General features: G+C 34.1%; 1 protein-coding gene across 3 annotated transcripts in view; it reads left to right on the forward strand.

The window, feature by feature from the left end:
* Positions 1 to 13,303, forward strand: part of LOC128165395 (sacsin-like) — a 43,758-nt gene extending 30,455 nt beyond the window's left edge. For all 3 annotated transcript variants that reach the window (XM_052829897.1, XM_052829898.1, XM_052829899.1), the window contains exons 10-11: positions 90 to 10,888; positions 11,805 to 13,303. In XM_052829897.1, the coding sequence (XP_052685857.1) occupies positions 90 to 10,888; positions 11,805 to 12,098 (11,093 nt within the window). In that variant the 3' untranslated portion in view covers positions 12,099 to 13,303. The remainder of the gene's footprint in view (positions 1 to 89; positions 10,889 to 11,804) is intronic.
* The last annotated feature ends 11,536 nt before the right edge of the window (positions 13,304 to 24,839 follow it).

Below are 24,839 nucleotides of genomic sequence, written 5' to 3' on the forward strand. Positions count from 1 at the left end.
GTAAACAAACAAATAATTGTCTGTATGTTTTGATATATGTCAAGCTATTCAAAGTTTAACATTTTTATTGACTGTTTTATATCTTGCAGGGAATACAAAGAATTGGTCCCCTGAACATTTTGTACCACTACTGAGGCAATCTACTGATGTTGAAAAATCTTCAAAGCTGGATCTAGAGGCAAAGAAAAAATGGATTAAAAAAGTATGGACCTTTTTATCAGAGACAGAAAATAAACATTTGATTGAACAAATTGAATCGTGTCCAGTTTTATTAGCAAAAGAGGATATAAAAACCAGTCCCAGCCTCCATGTCTTAAAGAAAAACCACATCCTTACCAAGACAAGTCATAAGCAGCAGAGTCTAACAGGAGAGGTGAAAGAGGTGTTGAAATGTTGTGGGGTAAAGCTGCTAGAGAAAACATTTTTCCTTCCCGATTTTGTGATGGCAAAGTATGTCGCACAGCCAACAGTGAAAGATGTTTGCATGGTTCTGGAGAAGACTTTCCAAGAAAACCCATCGAACATAATCAAGCTCAATAATCTTCCAGCAAGCGTAAGAAAGGAGTTTGCTATTTTTATTGGAGAATATAGATCTCACTATGATAAAATGTCAGAGGACTTTAAAAAATGGCTGAGGAAATTAAAATTGTTCCCACTGTCCAATGCATATGTTTCTTCAAGCCTTTATGCAGTTGAAAACGTTGCTGGTATTGCACCACGTCATATGAAAGAGTTCCCAGTCAGATATAATGTTCTGTTGCTTGATAGGGATTTTAAAGGCATTTCTCTTGCACGTGAGTTGGGATGTCAAGAATTTCTGAAACAAATATTGATCAAAGAAACACTTCAAAGGGTGAGAGACAACAAGTACGAATCTAATGAGGTGACTTTGTTTATGAAATATTTCATGGACAATCTAAATGATGGCACTCCTGCAGAACAGATTGAAATAGCTTCTAAAGTTCCTTTTATTGAGAATGGAGTTGGAAAATTGAAAGCCCCATCAGACCTGTTTGATCGCACTAAAGGTAAACTAAAGGACCTTTTTTGGGGAGAGGAAGGGTCATATTTTCCAAAGGATTGGAGCAATTCAACCTTGATGGGAAAGTTGCAGAAGTTGAAAATCAAATCTGATAAATGCATAACCTTCCAGGATTTGATTAACACGGTGCATTTCATTGAAAACACAAGTGAAAATTTGAATGATTTATATCTTAAAAAAAAGGTGAGAGCCATTTTCAGGTATTTTAAAGATTTATCACAGAGTGCAAAATCCAAGTTTGTCGAGAAAGTAAAAGGAAAACGATGGATACCAGTGATGAAAGAGAAAGCTAAATCGTATCCGAAGTTAATGAAATGGAAGGGAAAAGATGCAAGGGTTTGTAAACCTTTTGAAGCATGTTTACAAAAGGATCACTTACTTGTAGGGTCTGTATGTTATGTGTCCAATTGTGTTGACCAAGACAATCTCGACGAATATCTTGAGGAACTGCTTAATCAACCAAATACACACTTTGTGCTGGAACAGCTGAAGCATTTGGTCAAAAAGTACAAAAATTCAAATAAATCATTGGAATATGATTTGATGCTTAAGGAAATATATGAATTTCTGACAGAACAAGAATTGACTAAGGACGATTTTGCAATATTAGAACAAGAAGACATTGTCCAAACAAAGTCATCCTTCACAAACAGTTCCAAAGTTTATATAGATTTTATGCCACATGTTCCTCAAACATTACTAGAACCCCACAAGTATCAGATAAATGAGAAATGGGTTCAACAAAGTAAAATGAGAAATTTCTTTGTCAATATTGGATGTAAAGAGACATTGACGTCTGTAGATCTCATATCTGTGCTAGAGAACATCAAAGATTTTCATACTTTACAAACAAGATCAGAAATTAAGGAGATTAAGAGAGATTTAAAATATGTAACTGATATTTTGGGCATTCTTAAAGACATGAAAGAAAAAATATCTAGTGAAGAGCTGTCACGAATTTTGTTTCCTGTTCAGACAAAAACCAAACAATTGGTCTTGATGCCTGCGTTGCAATGTACTTACACAGATGAAAAATGCAGTGAATTTTATGAAGACATGGACACTGAAGAAGAAGAAGCTGTTAAACTTCACTTTGTACATGAAAATATCAGAGTTGATATTGCAGAGTGTTTTGGTGTCCCTTCTTTAACTCGAAGAGAAATGGAAAATGGGGGAATTGAGGATCTGGAGTATGAACAGTGGGGACAACAAGAATCACTCACTACCAGAATCAAGAATATTTTGAAGGATTACTCAGATGGACCTCTATTCAAGGAAATGCTCCAAAATGCCGACGATGCTGGTGCAACCTGCATGAAAATACTGTTTGATGAGAGAAAAAATGAAGATGCAAGAACTGGTTTGATTGACAAAGGAATGGAAGAGTGTCAGGGACCAGCTCTTTGGTTTTACAATGATGCTAAATTCAAAGAGAAAGACTTTAAGAATATCATTAAACTTGGTGGTGGGACAAAGGGAACCGAGCATACAAAGATTGGCAAGTTCGGACTTGGATTCTGCTCCGTTTATAGTGTAACTGATGTACCCAGTATCGTGAGTGGAAAATACATTGTTTTTTTTGATCCACGAACTATACATTTAGGGAAAGCTATCAAAGACAAATCTAAGCCTGGTCTACGGATCCCCATATCAAAAATAGTGAAAAAGTTTAGAAAGCAGTTTAAGCCTTATGATAAAATATTCCACTGTGATTTTACAGAAGAGGATGAATATGAAGGAACTCTTTTTCGACTACCTTTGCGCACAGCCAATCAAGCGTCAGCGGATCCAAATGGGATATCAACAAAACAGTATAACAGAGAAGAAGTAATATCCGTAGTGAAGAAGTTTATGGACTCGGCAGGCAACCTATTGCTGTTTACTCAAAACGTCAAAAAAATTGAACTTCATTTTCTTAATCAAACTGATGAACCAGATCAGAACAAGATACTGTACTCGGTTGAAAAAAGCCAGTGTGAAAATATATTTGACCAGATGAAAGCAGCTGCTTTTAAAGGAGAGGAAGAATTCAGTCTGACATTTCAGTTTGATGTAAAAATACAACTGAATCCAAATCTCCCTAAAATATTGGATTCAGAGTTTGAAAACGTGACTGGATCCTCCTCTAGGTGGATTGTGTCATGGGCTTCCTTACAAATGCCTAAAGATCTTCAGGGACCTCTTCTAGTAGCCAGTACCGCAATGCCACTGACTTTTTCACTTGGAGTCAGTGAACAGCAGAATGTGCTTTATGGATTTTTTAACACAGGGCACGTGTTTTGTTTTCTGCCCCTTCCACAGGAAAGCCAAATGAGAGTTCATCTAAATGGAAATTTTGCAGTAGAGCAAAGCAGAAAAAGCATTGTAGCACCTACCTTGTCAGAAAATAAAGAGACAATGGCAAAACGAAATTATGCATTGATTTCAAACGTACTGTCAAAAGCTTACCTTAGTATGTTGGAAAATGTCAAGCTTTCTTCATCAGCAGAATACTACACATTTTGGCCAATCTCCTGGGAAGGAAATGTTTTTAATCCTTTAGTATCAAAATTTTATGCAGATATTTGTCAAAAAAAGATAAAAGTATTTTTCCGCAAGGGGAATTCAGGACAGAAATTTTCTTTGAAAGAGTGCAAATTTTTGGACAGTTCTCTGCAAAACAATGATAAATTAGGCAATACAGCATATCAAGTTCTTGACTTGTTTAATCCGTTCCCTGAAAATATAATGTATATGCCATTTGAAATCCAGGATGAATTTATGAAGCCCAATTGTAAACCACATTTTTTGAAACAAATATGCAGCGAAGAAAGTTTTTTCTTGAATGTATTTCTGAAAAGTCTTAAAAAGAAATTCTGGGAATCTGATGAAAAGAAAAAAATCCGGAGAATGCTCTTAAAGCGTATCTTTAACAGTGGAAATAAAAATGTTTTATCAAATATGACAGACATCAAGTGTATTCCCACTAAACCAAATGGACGTCTTCGAAAGCCCACGGAATTGGTTAATGAACATTCTCATTTACTACATGACATGTTCTCTGTTTTGGATGAAAGGTTTCCAGAAGATGAACTGGCTGATGTAAAGAAAACACTGATAGACCTTGGGATGAATGATGCCAGTATACCAGATGAAATGCTTATTAAAAGAGTTGGCACCATAACAAGACAGTCAAATTTTGAATTGGCAAAACAACGATGCAATGCTATAGTGAGATACCTCTCGCAAAATACTTATTGTATACCACAAGCAACTTTTGACAAACTGAAAGACATTCCATTTCTTCCTGTTATGACAAAGCCTAATGGCTGGCCATGCAGTTTGTTTTTAACTGATAAGGGAAAGTTTGCAGCTCCTTCTAAGTTATACAGGACAAATTGCAAATTTTTGATTGGAAGTGTTAAAGAAATTCTGGATGAATCTGATTTCAGCTATTCAAAGGATGATTTATTCTGTAAACTTGCCATTAAGAGATTGGAAGATGTTAATAAATCATTTGTTTTGGAACAACTAGAGAAGATAGCAAATTTAGGAAAAGAAATTATGATTACCAATGACGAGGCAGACATTATGAAGAAAATCTGCAAAAATGTCTACTGTTTTTTGGACAAGCGTTGTGTGACAAGAGAATTAGAGATGTACCAGAGATCCCCTTGTATATTGATCTCAGTGGATGCCATGACTTCCAAGCTGATGGAACCATACTTTCTATCATTCAACCCCCAGGATGATGTTCCTCCATATATTCATAAAATTGATGAAAACTGGTCCAGTTACCAAAATTTTCTCAAATGTGTTGGTGTTCATGACAAAATAAAACAGAAAATTATCATTGACATTTTAAATGGCATTGAAATAGTTGTGGGGGGAAAAGTGAACAATCTTCCTTCTGTTGTCAAATTGTACAACTTGATAAAGGACTCTGGATATCGTATGTTGGACAGAAGGCTTCTACCTGACCTTCATGGTATAATGCGGAAACCAGAGGAAATGTGCTTTGACGATGGGAATGAAAAAATTTCAACAGCCAATCATTTGCTTTTTGCGCACTCGGACATTAAAATTCCCATATGTAAACTCTTCAAAGTGGCTTCGAAAAGTGCCAAATTTATCAGGAAATTTTCTTCCGGTGTCCCCTTTGGACAAAAAGAAAAACTTGTCACAAGATTGAAACATATCCTTGAAGACTATCCTTGTGACGTTTCTATTTTAAATGAACTTGTTCAAAATGCAGATGATGCACAGGCGACTGAAATTCATTTTGTTTATGACAAACGGAGACATTCAGAAAAAGAATTATTTGATGACTCAATGAAATGTATCCAAGGACCAGCTCTTGTTGTTTACAACAATTCCTGTTTCTCGTCGAAGGATATCAATGGTATATCTAAACTAGGTGAAGGAAGCAAATCTTCCGATCCACATCAAACGGGTCAGTTTGGAATAGGATTCAATGCTGTTTATCACATCACAGATGTTCCATCATTTTTGACTAAAGGAACAAAAACTCCAAATGGTGGATCCTTTATAATGTTTGACCCACATTGTAAATATGTGCCAAACGCCACATCAGAGGACCCTGGATTGAGAGTGGATGACCTCAAATTGATCAAAGAAAATTATTCTGGGGTTTATAATACTTACTTACAAAAAGAGCTTCCGGCAGACTCAGGAACATGGTTTCGGTTTCCTTTACGAACAAAAGAAATGGCCAGGGTATCCGAAATCAGTACACAGGGAGAAATTGAGGACAGCCATATGTTAAAAATATTAGAATCATTTCAGAAAGAAATGTCTAAATCTCTGCTGTTTTTAAAAAACCTCAAATGCATAAAATTATCAGAAATAGATGAAAGTGGTGATATGTTAACCCTTGGTGAAGTTGTAGCATTTGTTCAAGAAGAGGACTCAAAAAGAATTAAAGAATTTCATATGAAATGTAAGAAGGCACATCACTTAATGCTGGAAGGCAATCTTGATTTAGGTGCCAGTCCAGGCTTCTCTTGTGGTTATTGTATTAAATTAAGAGGAAAAGCCGGAGAAAAGCAATGGCATGAGGATTGGGCTATATCAAATGTGTTTGGGACAATGAAAAAAACTGTTGTTAAAGATGTATTGAAAAAGGGTTACAAAAAAAGAAGAATTAACCTTCTGCCAAGAGCAGGTGTAGCAGCATGTTTGAGACAAACATCAAATGAAGACGACCAACTGTCTGGAGAGTCTATAAACCCTGATGAAACTTTGATCGAAACAATGCGGGCATTTTGCTTCTTGCCTTTGCCACATCCAACTGGTCTTCCTGTTCATATCAATGGTCACTTTGCACTTGATTCTAATCGAACTAATATCTGGACAGAGGATAAGGCGTCCGTAAAGGGCTCTTGGAATGAATTGATATTAAACGAGGTTTTACCCTTTGCATACATTTCTGCCATACAATTCCTAAAGCAATTGTTATTCTCCAATAAATCCTTACATAGTGATTGTGTTAAGAAATATAACAATTATTTCCCAGTCATGAAACATATCAAAGATGACATATGGAAAAAGACAGTCGGAATGTTTTACGTGAAAGTGTTAGCAAGTGAAGTCAATCTGTTTCCTATGTTGTTAGATAAAGAGACTTTTGAATCCATGAAAAGCACAGATTGGATTCTAGCCATCGGAGCAGTTCTGGATAGAGAAAATTCAGCTGTTGTGTTTGTCCCATTAATATCAAAACATCAACATTTTCCTGCATATTTTGAAAAATTTAATGATGAATCTGAAAACAAAGAAAAGTTACCTAACTCACAAGACCACACAAGTGAAAGTGACTGCAGTTATGAAAGTTCATTGAAAATATCTCGCAGTCATCAGAATACCAAGCAACTCGCACAAATCCTGAAAGTGTTAGGATTGAAACTTTTGTGTTCTTCGTCAGATGTACTGGAGAGTATTCAAATTTCACTGATGTATAAGAAACAGGATAGTCCTACTTTGCAAAATTTTTCACCGAAAGCAGTGGAAATTGGAGATATTCTTGATTTTCTCCAGTCATGGAATAGCAAACATGTCGACAAGTGTAGAATAGACAAACTTCCAATGGACATACAGAATACTGTGTTTAAAGACAGGTCGAAAGTAAAGCTGCTTCTAGCATTCTGTTTTGAGAGTAGAGAAGATATAAATGACTTTGAAGGGATTCCATTGTGTGTGTTGGAGAATGGGTTATTGACTTGTTTTTTAAAATCCTCTCCAAAGATAGCGTCAAAGTTTTGTCATCTACTTGAACATTCAAAGGACAATTTTGTTTGCAAAAGCCTTGTACCAATCTTAGGAAAGCAATTTTGTCCTGGAGTTATTCAATTAACCATAAAACATTTTGCTGAACTTTTGCGCAATAACATACCCAGCCTCTACTGTAGTAATGAGCCAATAGAATGGAAAGGGGGTATTGACAGTCAATGGCTAAATGATTTTTGGGAGTTTCTTTCCACATTTCATTATAAGGAAGCTGTGGAAGATTGCAAAAGGTATTTGTCTGACTGGTGTCTCATTCCAACAGAGAACAGGAGAGGGATAAAGTATCTATATCCCTTTCAGTTGGCCTATGCTGTTGTAACAAGTGATTTCAATTGGGAAGATAAAAATATATTAGGACTGATATTAAGTCTTGGATTTCCCAAACTTAAAATTCATACGCAGTTCGAAGTTCAAAAACTTTCAGCTTTTTTATGTGCCTCAGAGTCAGCACCAAAACATATCTTGGCTATGTTTTGTCATCATAAAGATCTGTACTGTAAAAGTATTGGCATTTCAGAAGCTCATCAAGTGCTGTCTTTTTTACTAGCCAAATTGCACAAAGACGTTAAAAGTCGAGATTCAGTGATTCTGAACAATTTTCGTAATACATGCTTATTTGAAACCCTTGATGGACATGTCACTGATATTGCAATGAAAAAGGTGGTTACTCTTAAGGATGAAGACAGTTTTCCTAAAACCGGCCTTAATACTTGGTGTGAAGAACTAGGAATTATCATTCTGAAAAAGAAAGATTTGCTTGAAGATTTTGAAATAAGATATGTGTCTCAAGAAGACTTTTATGCAGATATCTTCTTAAACAAGGCAAGTGTGCTTGACATCTCTACAGTTATAGAGCACATGGAGCACATAATGAATACAAAATTATATCTTGGATGTAGACACCAGGAAATGAAGGAATTGATCTCCGATATAGCTTGGATTGAAAATGAACTTACTGGTAATTATCAAAAAGCAAGAGAATTTTATTCACCTCATGTGGAAGTCTGCAGACTTCTGTGTTCATCGGAAGATTTGTTACCAGAAAAAATGCACAATATGAAATGGAAAAATTTCTTAGAGTTTTTGGGATTAAAGACGGAAGTTCCGTTTTCCCTCCTTTTAGAGTTTGGAAGAAAGATTGCGAGTTACTCTACTGCTTCAAAGTTAGATGTCACAACTAAAAACAAGTCGGAGGTTCTAGTGGCATATATTTCACAACAGAAATTGAAATGCACGGGATTTGAAACGTTCGTGCGTCAATTTAGAAAAATCAAATGCGTACTTCCATTCCGTGTGCCTGAAAAGTTGTTAAGCATTATACCTCAGTCTAACAAATGTTCACTTATTTGTTTTGAAGGCTCGGTATTGTCATCAATGTGGGATATATCGTGGTCTTGCTGTAGCATTGTTCCAATGTCGAAAGTAAACGGTATAAACTACGATATTCTAGGAGTAAAGTCTAAACCAGATGTAGTTGATGTGATAAGCCATATCCACAATCTTTGCTCTCACTTGCAGACTTCGTTGTATTCTGGAAAATTTAAACTAATGAAAAATGTGTATGAAAACTTAGAAACATACCTTGAACTTTCTAGCAAACCTTTGATAGAAGAGCTGAAGCAAGGACTGACAGAAACACCATTCGTATATGATGTATCTGCAAACAAATTTCGTCGACCCTACGAACTTGCCTTACTCATAGATACTGGGAAATGTGTTGATGATTATCTCTGCAAGGGTCCTGAGAAGTATGGCAATTTCAACGATTTGTTCAGGAAAATTGGTGTTTATGATCAACCAAACTTTTATCATTACTTGCGTATATTTTTTTCCCTACATCTAAAAATATCTTCAAACAGAATGGCACCAAGAGAATTGGAAACTGCTAGAAAAGCTTTCACTGGATTACTGGAGTCTCTTTGTCTTGAAAACTGCGATCATTCTCAACTTCCACAATTAGTAGATTTGTATTTGCCTTCAGAAAATGACGAACTCATTCTTTCAACAGATATCGTACTTTGTGATCGTCCCTCTTTCAAACAGAGAATAATGAAAACTTGCAAGATGAAGTTTTTGCGAACAAAAACTTTCCTTGACATTAGAATTTTAGAAAATTTACCTGCACGCTTCAAACCAAAGTTGTTGTCGGAGCTGTTCACTGAGCAAGTCGAAAAAGGTCCAGATTGTGAGAATGATCAGATAATATCAAGGATTAGCAAAGTGTTCCATTCAGATGCGTTTTTCAATGGAATTTGGAGGTATGTGCAAAAGAAAGCATCTCTCCCTTTAAAAGACAAAAGGAAACAGAGAATGAGACAGGCGTTTCAGAGTACACGAATAAAAAAAGTGTCATGGATTAGAACGATCCTTATGGATAGCAGTGGCCAAGTTGTTTCCACATCAAAAGAGAAATCTGTTTATTATGAAAGATCAGAGGGAAGAATAATACTATACGTAAAATCAAAGCCGATCAATTCATTTGATAAATGTTTCGAAGAATGGAAAGAAAAAATGTGTCAAATTGTATGTTGGTGTGCAGAAGGCCTGCTTTCAAAGGATCAGTTTAAGTTCATCCAGGAACTATTGAAGTCCGAGTCGGATGATGAAATAATGGAAATCTGTAAGGAACATGAAGTTGAATTAGATGCAGATAACTGGCTACCATCTCCAGGGACTAGTATACCTGTTGGCCTGCATGACACACTTGACAACACATTTTGCGAATTTTCTGAAGGAGAAATTGCTGCATATGAAAGAATTGACCCCTTGGCAGACAATGACAGCAGTGAAGATATAAAAATGTTTGAATCAGAGTTTATATATGTTCGCATAATCGAAAAAGAAAAATCCACATCTGAGATGTTTCCTACATATATTGTGTTCGACGGAGAAAATGATATCAAAGTATGTTCAGTGCGATTGTTTAAATTTGTTCGCAAAACTGAAGAACAATCCAAAGAACTTGAGCTATTTAGTGCTGACAGAATTCAGATATCAGATACTAGTTTGGATGCAATAAAAGCTGATATAAAACGAAGATTGATTGCTGCCTGGAAATTGACCAGAACTGATAGAAGGGCTGTTATCAAAAGGTTGTTACTTCAGTGGCATCCTGATAAAAACCCAACAAACGTAGATCGGGCAACGGAAGTGACTCAGTTCATCCTTGATGTGATAATGAAGTTAGAGCGTGGAGAAATAGGACAAGAGAGCTATTCCGCTGGATATAGTGCCAGCTCCACCTCTCATCATTATGGAACTTCAAATAAATGGAAAGTTTTTCAAGAACAAGTCAGCAGATGTAACATCAGAAGAAGAGAGAGACATTATGTTTACACAACATGGGCTTCTGGTGGTAGCTATGCACGGCCTCAACGTCCACCCAATCCCCAACCGGCTGTTGGTCTGCAGTGGATCAAACAAGCCAAATACGACATCATTGCAGCAAATCAGCAGCTTATGTCCTTTTCGAACCCAAGGGACAGAAGTGGTGAACAGAGTAGTTCACGGAATGAGGACGCTGTGACTTCATGGAATTGGATTTGTTACAAAGCTCACCAGGTTGGTATATTACATGTATTTATTTAATGTTTAACTTTTGAAGACAGATTATTAACTTTCTGTAATCTAGAATGTTTAAAAAATGATAATAAAGAGTGTTGGATATAGTTGGTAATTTAACATTCATAGTTAGTCAAGTTTTGGTCATTTGTTGACTGGTTTTAGTGTTAATCAAATATGATTACAAACAGACAATCTCGTTATGTTAAAACAAAGATTCTGAATTTAGAAAAATTCTAATCTATCTGCAAGGATTTAGTTGTATATATCACATTGCATTATATGGCTTGTATAGTGTGAAATTATGAAATAGGTTTTAGCTCATTCATGAGAGATAATAAGTAAATTGATTGCAGATGGCTAAGTGTGTTTCTGACACAGAATACTGGTATATTGGACTTTTTTTAAGGTGTGCAATCCATGAGCAAATAATTGTTGAATTTTATATATTAATTTTATAATATTTCATATAGTATATATATTGTCAAGATTTAGTGGATCTACAAGGAAATAACCAAGGTTCATACTTGTAGATTTGTTTCGAAACTTGATTTTAAAACAAAATAACCAGCGATTCATTTTATTGATTGTACATGTATACATTATTCGGTCAAAATACCATTAAAATTAGAGTTTTACCAATATACAACTTGTATTTGCAAAAAACATGTCAATAGTTTTGGACGAAACATAGAACTTAGTACTTTGATTCTTGTGTGTAATTCAGCCTTTGAACTTTGTATTTTTTTCGGCTCACTCTAGACTAATTCACTGAACACACAAAAAAACTCTTGTTTGGTTTAATTTACTTGATGTCAATATAACTAGACAGTGAGGTATAAATGTTTTATTCAACTAAATTCAACCATGTACATTTCTACTCATTTCAAGAATATTTAACGTGATTCTATTTCAGTCGTGTGAGAAAGCACTGAAAGCTGCCTTGTACAGCATGGATGCTAACGTTGCTTCAGACTACCAGACTTCTCACGACCTGTCATCCTTGTCGTCTGCTCATTCATCATTGTCAGGAACACCGTTGTCTGCCATAGTCTCTAGGTTCTCCAACGAAATCACCGGACAACACACTGCGATGAGGTACCCAGCAGGTGGACGTTTACCTGGGGATTCCTTTACACGTGAACAGGCGGAGAAAGCCGTTCACATAGCTCAACAGGTATTGGAGGAATGCGAAAACTCTGTTTCTTGATTGGGTAATTATCCACGTTATCGAATGAATGAATGTTCATGTTGTGTATATATTTTTTTATTAAAACTGATGGAGGTTAAAGAGCAAAACATCAACGATGGATTTTGAGGCAAAACAGTGTTTCATAATAGGATTGTTACCATACACACAGTTGAATGATAATGATCTCGATATTAACTATTGTGTTTATATTAACTATGTGTGATTCGTCATTTATCAATGATGAATTTCTGTTACTTATATTGAGTATTGTGAAATCTATTTTTCCTTTTTAGTGGATTGCTTTGTTAAAACGTAATGGAAATGACATTGGTGTAAATATAGAATATCAAGAATATTTACAATGATGTTGTTGTTTTATGTCATTAAAAAATATTAATACAAGACGTAAATTTATATTAGTTTTTTGTGCATATAAGACATTTCAGTGTTTTGTAATTGCATAATTTCGTATTGTCATGATAAGAGGATTTGGAGTTGCCTATGTTTTATTGTGTATAACAAGCTGATCGTCTTTATAGTTGTGTTATATGTTTCATCATCTTAAGTTTCTTGGTTTTGTTTTATGACTTAACATCCTTAGTTCCGAATGGTAGAGTATACTATTGATTATTTAATTAGATATATTTGCTAAGATCCCACCTTGAACCTTGATTTGTTTATAGTACTAATATTAGTGTGCGTTTATGAGGCATCATACAGAAAGAGTTGGTAAATGGTAGATTTACAATAAACCTTGTTATATACGTTTTTCAATAAGTTTAACAAGCAACATTGTTAAAAATAAATGTACTTTGAAGGAACGTCTTCAATGCATTGGATGTTGGTTGATATAATCGGTTGATAATCAAAGTTTACAAGATTTTTATTTGTTTGACGAGTTGAATTTGGTGTAAAATATTGTATTGTGTGGATTAGTTTTGTGAATTGCTGTAGTATTCTGAAGATTTATATATTTGTTGTTAATTTTGCAGAGCTTTTTTATAATTTGTGTTGATTGAAGAAATTGCTTAATATTAGAAATGACTCATTTGTAGTTTATATACACTCAACACTGTTAATGAGCTAAAAATTTACAGTAAGAAATGTATAAATATTATTAAGATGATAATAATTAGTATTTAGATTTGGTACATGTACATTGTACTTTTCTAGTGGCGTGTTTGAATAAAATCATTCTGTAGAATAAAAATTGTTGAACTTTCTTTTATGAATTATCAAACAATAAAATGCTTTCTTTGGTGATTTATGCGGGATATAAAGGTGGCGACATTCAGAAATAATACATAACCCACGTTCGCGGGTAAGTCCTTATCGGGTATTTTATCAATATCACTGGTTTTTTTTATTTTCAGCAAATCTTAATCGTTCTTTTACGTTTACCCTAGTCTGTTTAAATTCATGTTTGCCGGAAGGAAATATGAGTGATAGGAAACTTGCTGTAATCAATTTGTGTGATGTACTGCTACTGTAACAAACTGTATCTTTGGTTTACCCCTCCCCGCTATCATTGACAGTAAACCATGTTGACAAGTGTTTTAAAATCGTCATAATAATAAAAATTTAAATCCCAAAATTTGTTATTTATATTTTTTAAAGTGCGTTAAGTGTCTCGATTAAAGAAAGTGTTAATATACTTCCGTAACGCACTTGAAAAAAAAAATTAATAATGCGATGAATTCCAATTATAATGCTCTATGAAAAATAAATTTCACAGTGGGTTGATTTGATCCCGATTTTAACGTAATTTGAAAAAATAGTTTAAATACGTACATAAAATTGGCTTTTTCGTTTGCTGTTAAAGGACGATGTGTAATACGGCTCCAAGTCAATTGACAAATTGCAAAGTCCAAGTCGACATTATTCAGTAGCATATTCTCACAACTGTGAAACTGAATCAGATAGAACATCTGTATGTTAATTCTTATGGTCGGCGGAATATCACCAGTCACCGTTTGATGCTGATAATATGTTGGAAATGAACTTTGCACAAAACTGAATTCATGAATTCTTTGTTGAGCCGAGAAAATGACGGCGATCTGTTTTCAATTACTTTCTTAAATTTTGGTTTGTTTCTTCAAATAACACATAGGCGTACAGTGTGGGTAAGAATTTTATTTTAGGAACTATAGCTTATCCCCCCACACCCTCCCGGATTAGGAATTTCATGGTTTGGGGGGAAAATTGGTAGGTAAGAATTTTTTTTTAGAACTATAGGCATACTCCCCCCCCCCTCCCCAGGACTAGGAGGCCGTTGGCCTCTGGCAATAGATCATACTGAGCCGTTTCCTGCACCTCGGGTCTCAAGCATTAAATAATTATATATTATCAACACAAGTCGGCTTTAAAATAATTGCTTTTAAAGGGGCATAGTCACGATTTTGGTCAAAAATTATTTATTCAAATTTAATGTTTATAATGCTTCAGTAAGGCATTTTTAATTGGCAACAAAAATTTAAGTGTCATTTGTTGAGTTATAAGCGAGTTTCAGAGCTTACAATTCCTCACTATGTAAACAAAGCTTTTGTTTACATTTTGAATGGTGAAGTGAATATTCCAGTTTAAGACCTAAAATGAATGTGTTTATGGTTAGGAACTGTTTATTTATGCTTAAAAAGAATAAGAATATAGACAAATCATCTTGAAAAAGATGTTTTACTGGTATATTGAACCTATGTAAAGAAAAACAGGGCACGAGCCTAGTTTACATGACGAAGAATTGTGAGCCCTGTATCTTGCTTTAAACTCATCGACGGGCACCCAAATTACATTTGATCATTAGAAATGCATAAATAAATATTAAAAACAGAAAAATAAAATTTGACCAAAATCGTGACCATGCCCCTTTAACGAAATGTAACACCTGTAGTTGAGAACCTTCAAAAGTAAAATAGCTATTGTTTTAACCTCTACTTAATTTAACAACTTCAGTTTTATTACTATTGACCTCTAGATACCAGCTTTTACAATATCTATAAAAATCATTCAGTAAGTGTTGAAAATCTATTTCATACTCGTCTCATAAGAAATAGGAACGAGAAATGATTGAAATCTCCTTAGTTAAGGAAATAATATCCTTAGAATCTCAAGAACACATTAATTTTGAACTAATAGAACAAAAAAAAAAATCAAATCTTGAAAATTTTAGAAAACATAAACTTCAAGGCCATTTCATAAGATCTCGAGCAAGATGGATCGAGCAGGGAGAAAAACCAACAAAATATTTTTTTTTAATTTGGAGTCTCGGAATTTTCTGAACAAAACTATCAAAAAAGTAGAACTTGAAGCAGGGGAAATTATACACAAGCAATCGAATATATTGAATCACGTCAAAGAATTCTATGAAAAACTATATACATGTGCTGATTCAGATTTAATAAATATTAACCTTGAAGGAATTATTAAAGTAGAAATTCCTAAGTTAGAACCAGATATATCTAGCTCGTTAGAAGCTGAAATCTCTGAAAAAGAAGTTTTTGAGGTTCTAAAAAATATGAAAAACAAGAAATCACCAGGTAGTGATGGTTTTACGGTTGAATTCTTCAAATTCTTTTGGAAGAATCTAAACCTTTTATATTAAATGCAATCAACCTTATTTTTCTGAAAAAGGAGCTTCCTATTTCCCAGAGATTGGGAATTATATCATGTTTACCAAAAGGTGACAAACCAAGACAGTATTTGAAAAACTGGAGACCCATCACTCTTCTGAATGTTCTCTATAAGCTTATATCAGGATGTATTATCGAATAAAGTCTACACTAGACTATATTATATCTGATACACAAACAGGCTTTCTTAAAGGAAGATATACTGGAGAAAATACTTGAATTATTTATGATTCAATGTCATTCACTGAAAATGAAAACATACCAGGTCTTTTAGTTCTTATTGACTTTGAGAGAGCCTTCGATTCTGTTTCATGGTCCTTTATATAAAAAGGTCTAGAATACTTTGGATTTGGAAATAATATTATAATTGGATAACAATTCTCAACAAAGATTTTAAGGCTTCTGTTTTACAATGTGGCTTCCTGTCAGAACAGTTCAAAATCCAAAGAGGATGTAGACAGGGTGACCCAATAACTCCTTACTTATTTTTGATATGTGCAGAAATTTTAGCTATTCTCATAAAACAAAACTTTGATATTAGAGGTATGATTGTTAATGGCAATGAACAAAGATTTCTCAGTATGCAGATGATACTTCACTCATCTTAGATGGTTCACCAATGTCACTTTTCGCAGCTCTTGGTACTTTAGAATTTTTTTCACACATTTCAGGTTTGAAGATAAACAGCTCTAAAACAAAAATTGTATGGATAGGTTCTAAAAAAAATTCTAATGAAGTTGTTCACCATTCACGTTGGAAACTCGATTTGGGCTCCACTTCTTTTAATTTACTTGGAATAGAATTTTCTGTTGACTTAGATAAAATGACATCACTAAATTACAACAAACAACTGCAAAAAGTTTTTTATTATAATTGGATAACAATTCTCAACAAAGATTTTAAGGCTTCTGTTTTACAATGTGGCTTCCTGTCAGAACAGTTCAAAATCCAAAGAGGATGTAGACAGGGTGACCCAATAACTCCTTACTTATTTTTGATATGTGCAGAAATTTTAGCTATTCTCATAAAACAAAACTTTGATATTAGAGGTATGATTGTTAATGGCAATGAACAAAGATTTCTCAGTATGCAGATGATACTTCACTCATCTTAGATGGTTCACCAATGTCACTTTTCGCAGCTCTTGATACTTTAGAATTTTTTTCACACATTTCAGGTTTGAAGATAAACAGCTCTAAAACAAAAATTGTATGGATAGGTTCTAAAAAAATTTCTAATGAAGTTGTTCACCATTCACGTTGGAAACTCGATTGGGGCTCCACTTCTTTTAATTTACTTGGAATAGAATTTTCTGTTGACTTAGATAAAATGACATCACTAAATTACAACAAACAACTGCAAAAAGTTTTTTCTCTAATTCAACAATGGAGGAGGAGAATTTTTAACTCCCATTAGTCGGATCCCAGTTGTAAAAAGTATGATTATTCCAAACCTTAACCACCTGTTTATTTCACTTCCAAATCCAATACAAGATGTCATTCTATCTCTTAGTAAGAGCCTGTTCGAATTTATTTGGAATTCAAAGTGTGATAAAGTTAAGAGAGAAATTGTTACTCTCGATTACCTAAAGGGTGGTTTAAAAATGGTTAACATTTCTAACTTCATTGCATCTCTTAATTGTTCATGGATTAAGAAATTAACTCAAGGCTACAAACCATGGATGGACTTTTTTTTATCAATAAATGGTAATAACTTTGCAAAAAAACTTATTGATTTTGGTGATGATTTTCTATCATGCATGGTTGTTCAAAGAAACACTATTTTTTGGCAAGATGTTTTAATTCTTGGCTCTGCTATAGTAAGAAAATGATTAAAAGCTCATTAAATACCAAGAATGTTTTCAATGTTCCTGTGTGGTACAACCCAAATATAAAAATTGCATGTAAATGTGCATTTATCAAAGATTGGTATATGAAAGGGGTTAAAATCATTGGAGATTTTTTGAATGAAAATGGAAACATATTGTCAAGAATAGATTTTACTAAAAGATTCCATTTTTCATATATACAGTACAGCTCACGAGTATCCCGACAAAAACACCGACCACCGTGTTTGAAAGTCCACGCTGAGCGTGGAAGTGTCGGTACCTTTGATCTATTGTTCTCTGTTACGGCCAAAGAACGAGAAAAAACACGGTGCGACACGGTGCAACGCGATGCAACACGGACAATAACACGGTGTAACACGCGGTATTTACCTGTGAAAAAAGGAGGATTTAGGAATAAAACTTATAAAGAATAAAATATTTATTGATGTACGTAAGAGAATCAAAGAAAAAGACAAAGAAATAGAAATAAATAAAATTTTTATGCACGCAATTTTCAGACGCATGCGATTGACACGGTTGATTTTTGTTAATATTAAAAATCGATATCGCCCACATAAAGGTTTGATCAATTAAAACACTAACACTTTCTTTTCCGTTTTAAAATTCAAATAAAAGGTTCCATAAGTTTTTGTTTCAGTCCGTTTTTAAACGTAGTAGTAATCGTAGTTACTGTAGTTTGGCAGTTTCAATAGTGCATAGAACCATAACTGTGATCTTTTCTCACGTATACTCTATTCAACGATAACAAATCTAACGGGTTGTTGATAACAAATGAACTTTCTCTAAATAATATAATTATACAGCTTTATATCTAATATATTTTCAAATTGTCTTTCTTTTATACATATGTGTGATGTACTTGTCCATGTAGTACCGCACGGTACATATTCATAGCGCTAAGAATCCGTGGATCGGTACTTGATAATTTTTTATTTCATCATTATAGCAACTTGAGTTTAGAAATTATTTGTGTTCCAAGAAACTACTCAGTATTGCAATAATTGCTGTTTGATTGTTTAATGATCGTCATAAAAGAGAGAGAGAGAGAGAGAGAGAGAGAGAGAGAGAGAGAGAGAGAGAGAGAGAGAGAATACCAGTATTATTTAATATAATTACATTTTACTTTTAATTCAGTGTAATAAGTTAGATTTATAGTTTCCATTATATTGAACCCTTTTCCCTTAAATTGCGATAGAATATATGCAGTCAGGGTCCACGTGCTATCCCTATCAATCAAATCAGCCCGCGAGATAGACCACGTGCTCCTTCCATGATATGGAAAAAATGTCGTTCTATTGTTTTTTTAAGTCCGCAAAATAGAAAAAATGTTTAACAATGAAGTATTCAGTGTTTGAAATGTTAAGTTTCTGCATTTTTATACTGCATGCATGAGGGTTGGAATATTAAGTTGTAAAATCTCTCTCTCTCTCTCTCTCTCTCTCTCTCTCTCTCTATGTGTACTTTTGTGCAATCATTTTAGAATTATAAGAGTTCTATTTGTATGAATTTAATTCATTTATTTTAGATCCATGGTTTTAATAACGATTTCAACACAATGACTAAAAGTTTGTAAAGTTCACGATGTAATAAGATTTTTCGTTAAAATTTCGACGCTATTTCACATCAGTAAAGTTGTGTTTATTCTAAATGCTTGCAAAAAGTTACCGGTATTATCTCATTCATCTTTTTAATCAATCAGGTTTTTTTGGACATACATGTATGTGTACCCGGTAAATAATTTCTTATCGCAAGTTAATACTTTGTGAAATTCCCGCATTTATAGAGTTGCTGAATTGTTCCCCGGATCCACGCGCCGATAGTCTTACGTGTAGTTGTTTGTGTACATATCTACAGACAATTTTTTTGTTTGTTAGAGATTAGGAAAAATCATTGAACTAACAAAGTAGAAGTAAGATGATATATTCAGACCATACACACGACGGGTTGTGATGAGTTACCAAACAGGTGTTCGCGGAAAGGTGTGAATAACGGCATCTCGAGTACACCTGTTCAGACGTCCAAATATACACACAGTTAGTTGTAAATTCCAATGACACCTAACGAGACAGACAATAACACCTGTTGTGTATAGAACCCAAGATGAAAGACAATGCTGTGTATCTGATCAGCTTCCGTACATCGCACGAGTGAGATTTTTTCATGTGAAATCACGAGGCCATTACGAACTATACGGAAATAAAGTTGAAAATTATTTTATGAACTGCGGGTATATTTTTGATACATGTACAATGCTTGAATAGAATTTAACAAGAGTTTGTACATGCATTTATCTATAATCTATAATATAAAAGTGATTTTTTGTTTATTTATTGCTACATAAATAGCTGAAGTCCAAATTATTCGAGTCACCGGTAATATGGGGTTGTTATTTACTATAGCACATCAACAGCACATGTTTTTAGAAAAACATGGTCTGAAATGTTTTCATTTCTCATTTTTAATTGGTTTAAAGTAAGGCAGTAAATTAATTAATAAATCAGAAAGTGTTTACAGATAACAGAAATAAGACGTTTAAGCTCCCGACATTTTAATAGGATCGTCAGTTACAACATCACGTGTGTTAAGAAAAAAAACAAGATGAATTAAATTGATTTGAATTTAAATATTTTTGGTGAATTTATTTCAATTTATTTAAGAACAAATGAATTAAAAGGTACCCATTTACGTCGAGTTTTCAGATCACAAAAAAATTAACTTCACGTTGACAGCCTCGACAACTTTCTGGGTCCGTGCAACATAAGTCGACATTTTTTTTTTTAAATATGAAAAGGATGTATATGTTTCAACCCTTGTTTAGCCATAATTTCTTTATTTCTAAACATACGCTATATCTATCAACGTCTCAGGTAACGATATCCACGGAGTAACACAGTGGCCACGGAGTTACACAGGCGGCCACGGTGCGACACGGTGCTTTTTCTTGAATTTTCCAATACACATACACGGTGTCACACCGTGTGCACGGTGCGACACAGACCGTTTTCCACCGTGTTTTTTACACGGTGGGTGTCGGGATACTCGTGAGCTGTACTGTACCTCCAATGTTATATAATGGTGTTATATCAAAATACTTGACATATTTGTATATTGATAAGTCTACTTTGAAGCGAGACTGCACTACATTTATGCCATTTTATTATGAGTCTATTTTTTGAAAGAGAGAGTAACAAGGCATATATGCATATGTTTAACCTTAAATGATTGTGTACTTAGAGCTATCAACAAATGGAATGCTGAGCTATGTGATATTTTGCCAAATGATCTCTGTGTACAGGATGTGTTTAAAATATGTTTTAAAACTACCAATGATTCAACTATTAATTGGTTACAATATAGAATTCTCCATAGAATTCATCCAGTTAAATATGATCTTATGAAAATCAGAATAACTACCTCTGACTGCTGTACTTTCTGTAATGATATGCCTGAAACTATAAAACATGTTTTTTGCAACTTGCAAGAAAATCCAGCCTCTATGGAATGCACTTAGTATACATATATATGAGAAATGCGACAAAACTGTTAGTTTTGATGTTTGTAATGTATTATTTGGTGTTTATCCCCTTGTCTGGGAAAACTATTCACATTTACACTATTTAAATCAAAGATACAAGACCGAAAAGTATATTTATATTCAGAAATCAGAAATTGATGAATGCCTTGATGTTTGTAATGTATTATTTGGTGTTTATCCCCTTGTCTGGGAAAACAGAATTCTAAACTTTGTAATCCTATATACAAAACAATATATATTTTTATGTTTAAAACAAAGTAAGACGCCAAATCATTTAGCGCTTCTACACTATTTAAATCAAAGATACAAGACCGAAAAGTATATTTATATTCAGAAATCAGAAATTGATGAATGTGAAAAAGCATGGTCTCCTTGAAATGATTTTATTAATCATCTGGCAGTTTAGAACTAACATGTGTATAATAATGCATCAATTTAATATTTTTATATTTTTTATTTTTTGGTATTCTGTTGGTTTTTTTTCTTTGGTTTGTTTGTTTGGGGGTTTTTTCACATGGATTGCAGTTTTACCGCTTAGGCATAACTATCACAAGCAACTACCCTACTCTTTATTTTATATTACAATATGGGATGAAAATGTGAGTATGTGAGAAGTGAGAGAGTGAATATTTCATAAAATGATTTATATATTTAACCTTTGTTTACAATTTTAAAAAAAGTGTTGAAAATCATCTGGATTTTCGGACAAGATGATATCATCCGCATACAATAAAAAGATATATTTAGATAAAGATTAGGGTCTTTCGTAATGTTTTCATAGATACAGGACAAGCTCCAGACACCGACTGCATATAGGTTCATGATTTCCTTAAGGTTATTTTAAAAAAAAATGAAAATGAAAAAGATGATAAATTTCCCCGTTTTCATACTAAAAATTAACATTCGAATATTTCAGAACATGCTCTATTGACCATCATTTATTACCGTCTTCCTTTTCTTTTATTATTTTCATTTAAATACAAAAATGTAAAAAAAAGAAATTAATGATGTGGTATGGCTAATATCGGTAAAGTTGTTTGTACCTTAGATATGTAAGACTGCATGTAATATTTGTTAAACAAAATGCTAATTGCAGCGATATAACTTTGATTTTATCAAAATAATACGAGTCTACGACCCTTCTTAAGACTTCTTTTACCCTACTATAGTCGATATCAATGAAGAAGCTCTTGTACGCATTTCTCAGTTTTAGACACGCAGGCTTTAAAGACACATAATGACATAAAATGTTCCACACGCCATGGTATGTAGAGGAATGTGACATTTATATAAAAAAGAATTAGATTTTCTTTAATTACTAACTGCTGTTTCGGGTTCGCTCTTAAGACGGTAAGCTTTTTTTTAAAAGCTAAACTTGTACATCTATTATACTCACTTATGGGCCTTAGTACAATAAAAGATATGTATTGTTTATCGCCATAGTCTCACCAGTTCAAGTAATATTCAGCGATCGGAAATGACTTCCGTTAAAAATGAAATTTACCAAAAAAATATGTATTCGCATAAAGAAAAGTTTTTGGCATATAAAAAGTCACATCAAACACGCTTGTCAAAATTATTGTCGCGTTACACATGTGGCTCAGAGTAACATAATAAAAGGTTTAATGAGTTTACACCGGTTGTCAACAACAGTTTACAAAAGCATTTATAGTCGCAATATTACGCGTAGTTTCTAACGCTCCTCAACTGCCACTCGGTTATATATGACGACCGAGAAAGTTTCGGTCGGTTGCTCTCCGATCGAGGCATTCAGGTTGCACAGATTTTTAAATGATAGAACTATACATTGTAGTAATATGTTTGTAAAATAGAAAAAAAATTAAGGAAACTATAATCAATAAAACACAAAAAATAGTTTATTTGTTGAAGGGATTACCAACACATAATCTTTACATATAGTGCTGCCTTACTTATCGTGCACATCGAACACGTGTGTACCCGTTTGGAAGAGTCGTTTACACAGAGTGCATAACGTTTGCATCTTATGGTAGACCTAGTTACTATTCGTGACGTTTTGCGTTAAAACAGAGTAAAAATTGATAGTCCAGTGCCAGTGTAAGATTTCTCAAATTCTTATCAAGGTAGGAAGAGCATAGGATTTGTGCAGCAATATTTTATTATTTTATAATTTTAGAAGGTGAAATTGGTACAGAAATTAAAGCTCCTGATACACTTGCTTCAATTTAACTTTAATATTTTTTGAAAATATTTTTTAACATTTCATTATTTTGTATATACATGTACGAGGGTTGTCCAAAAAGTTCGTGGACACATGTGATTTCATTCTAAATAACGACGCTATATTTAGAAAAGTATTAAAATATTTTAATATAGACTATAATTATGCATGTGTATAAAATTCAAAACCATGTACATTCTCATAATGTAGTTATCACTACAAAAACATTGCCTGTACAGGCCGCACGGCCAAGTCTGACGGTTACACGACGTTTTTATAACGTCGTACGTAGCGCGTTGGTTTCTGTTACTTTTCAACGTAGTCACCTTTGCACTGCAAACACTTCTCACACCTTCTTAGCCATGAATCGAACACACCCGAATACCATTTACTGTCGATTTTAGATACAATGGTTCGAGTAGCATATTTAAGTTCATCAGAATTCTCAAATCTTACTCCTCTTAGCTGTGATTTGATGAAAGGAAAAATTGCAAAATCCATCGGAGCAAGATCCGGACTGTATGGCGGGTGTGCAAGAAGATTGAATCCTAGGAGTTCGATTTCCAGACACGTGGAAGCTGCCGTATGTGCAGGTGCATTATCTTGGTGTAGGATGATATTTCCAAGGTCCACAGCCATGGCAGGGCGTTTTTTCTTAATTGCCTTAACTAAGTCGCGGCGTAACACCTGTAATAAATAAAACCAATGTTTCGTTTGGTACACTGTATGTGGCTTTAGAATATATGGGTTTATTAATATATAGTAATTAAATAAATCAAAATTAAGATTAGAATGTCCGGGTATTAAATTTATGAATTACGATATGCTAAATGTAGCGATTTGGACGTTTTTAAATCTGTAATTACAATTAAAATGTGATGAAATGGGTAGTTCTCTACCTTGGAGTAGTATGCAGCATTCACCGTCTGACCGGAGGGTACAGCGTGGACCAAAATCATTCCGTGCCGTTCAGCAAAGAATATGTACATTTGTTTACCCACGGATTTCGCAACCTTCGCCTTTTTCGGTGCTGGTGAACCCCGGTGTTTCCAAATGCTGGATTCTGTTTTTGTTTCTGGATCAAAATGATGCAGCCAAGTCTCGTCCGTAGTAATGATTCTGTCAAGCCACTTCTCTCCTCCTCTTTTGAAATTCTGTATGAAAGCCTTACTTGTCTGCATTCGTCTTTTTTTGCGCTCATCGGATAAAAGTCTGGGCACCCATCTTGCGCAAACACGACTCATACAGAAGTCTTCAGTGAGGATATTAAAAACCGAAGATTTGCTAACATCACTTATTAACGCGACTTCTCTTAACGTCAGACGTCTGTCCTTCATGACAATGTCATGAATGCGGGATTTCGTTTTATCGGCCTTCCATTTCTTTCAGCGTCTTTTAAATCGCAAACTCCATCCGAAAATCGTTTGTGCCACTTGTAGACTAGTGATCTTGATATGTGTCGATGCCTTTTTGTGTTCTCCATCATTTGTTTCGTTTCGATAGGTGTTTTCCCCGAGTCTACGCAGAATTTAATGATGGCGCGCTGTTC

The sequence above is a fragment of the Crassostrea angulata genome, chromosome 10 (genome assembly GCF_025612915.1).
Source record: "Crassostrea angulata isolate pt1a10 chromosome 10, ASM2561291v2, whole genome shotgun sequence".
Lineage (NCBI taxonomy): Eukaryota > Metazoa > Mollusca > Bivalvia > Ostreida > Ostreidae > Magallana > Magallana angulata.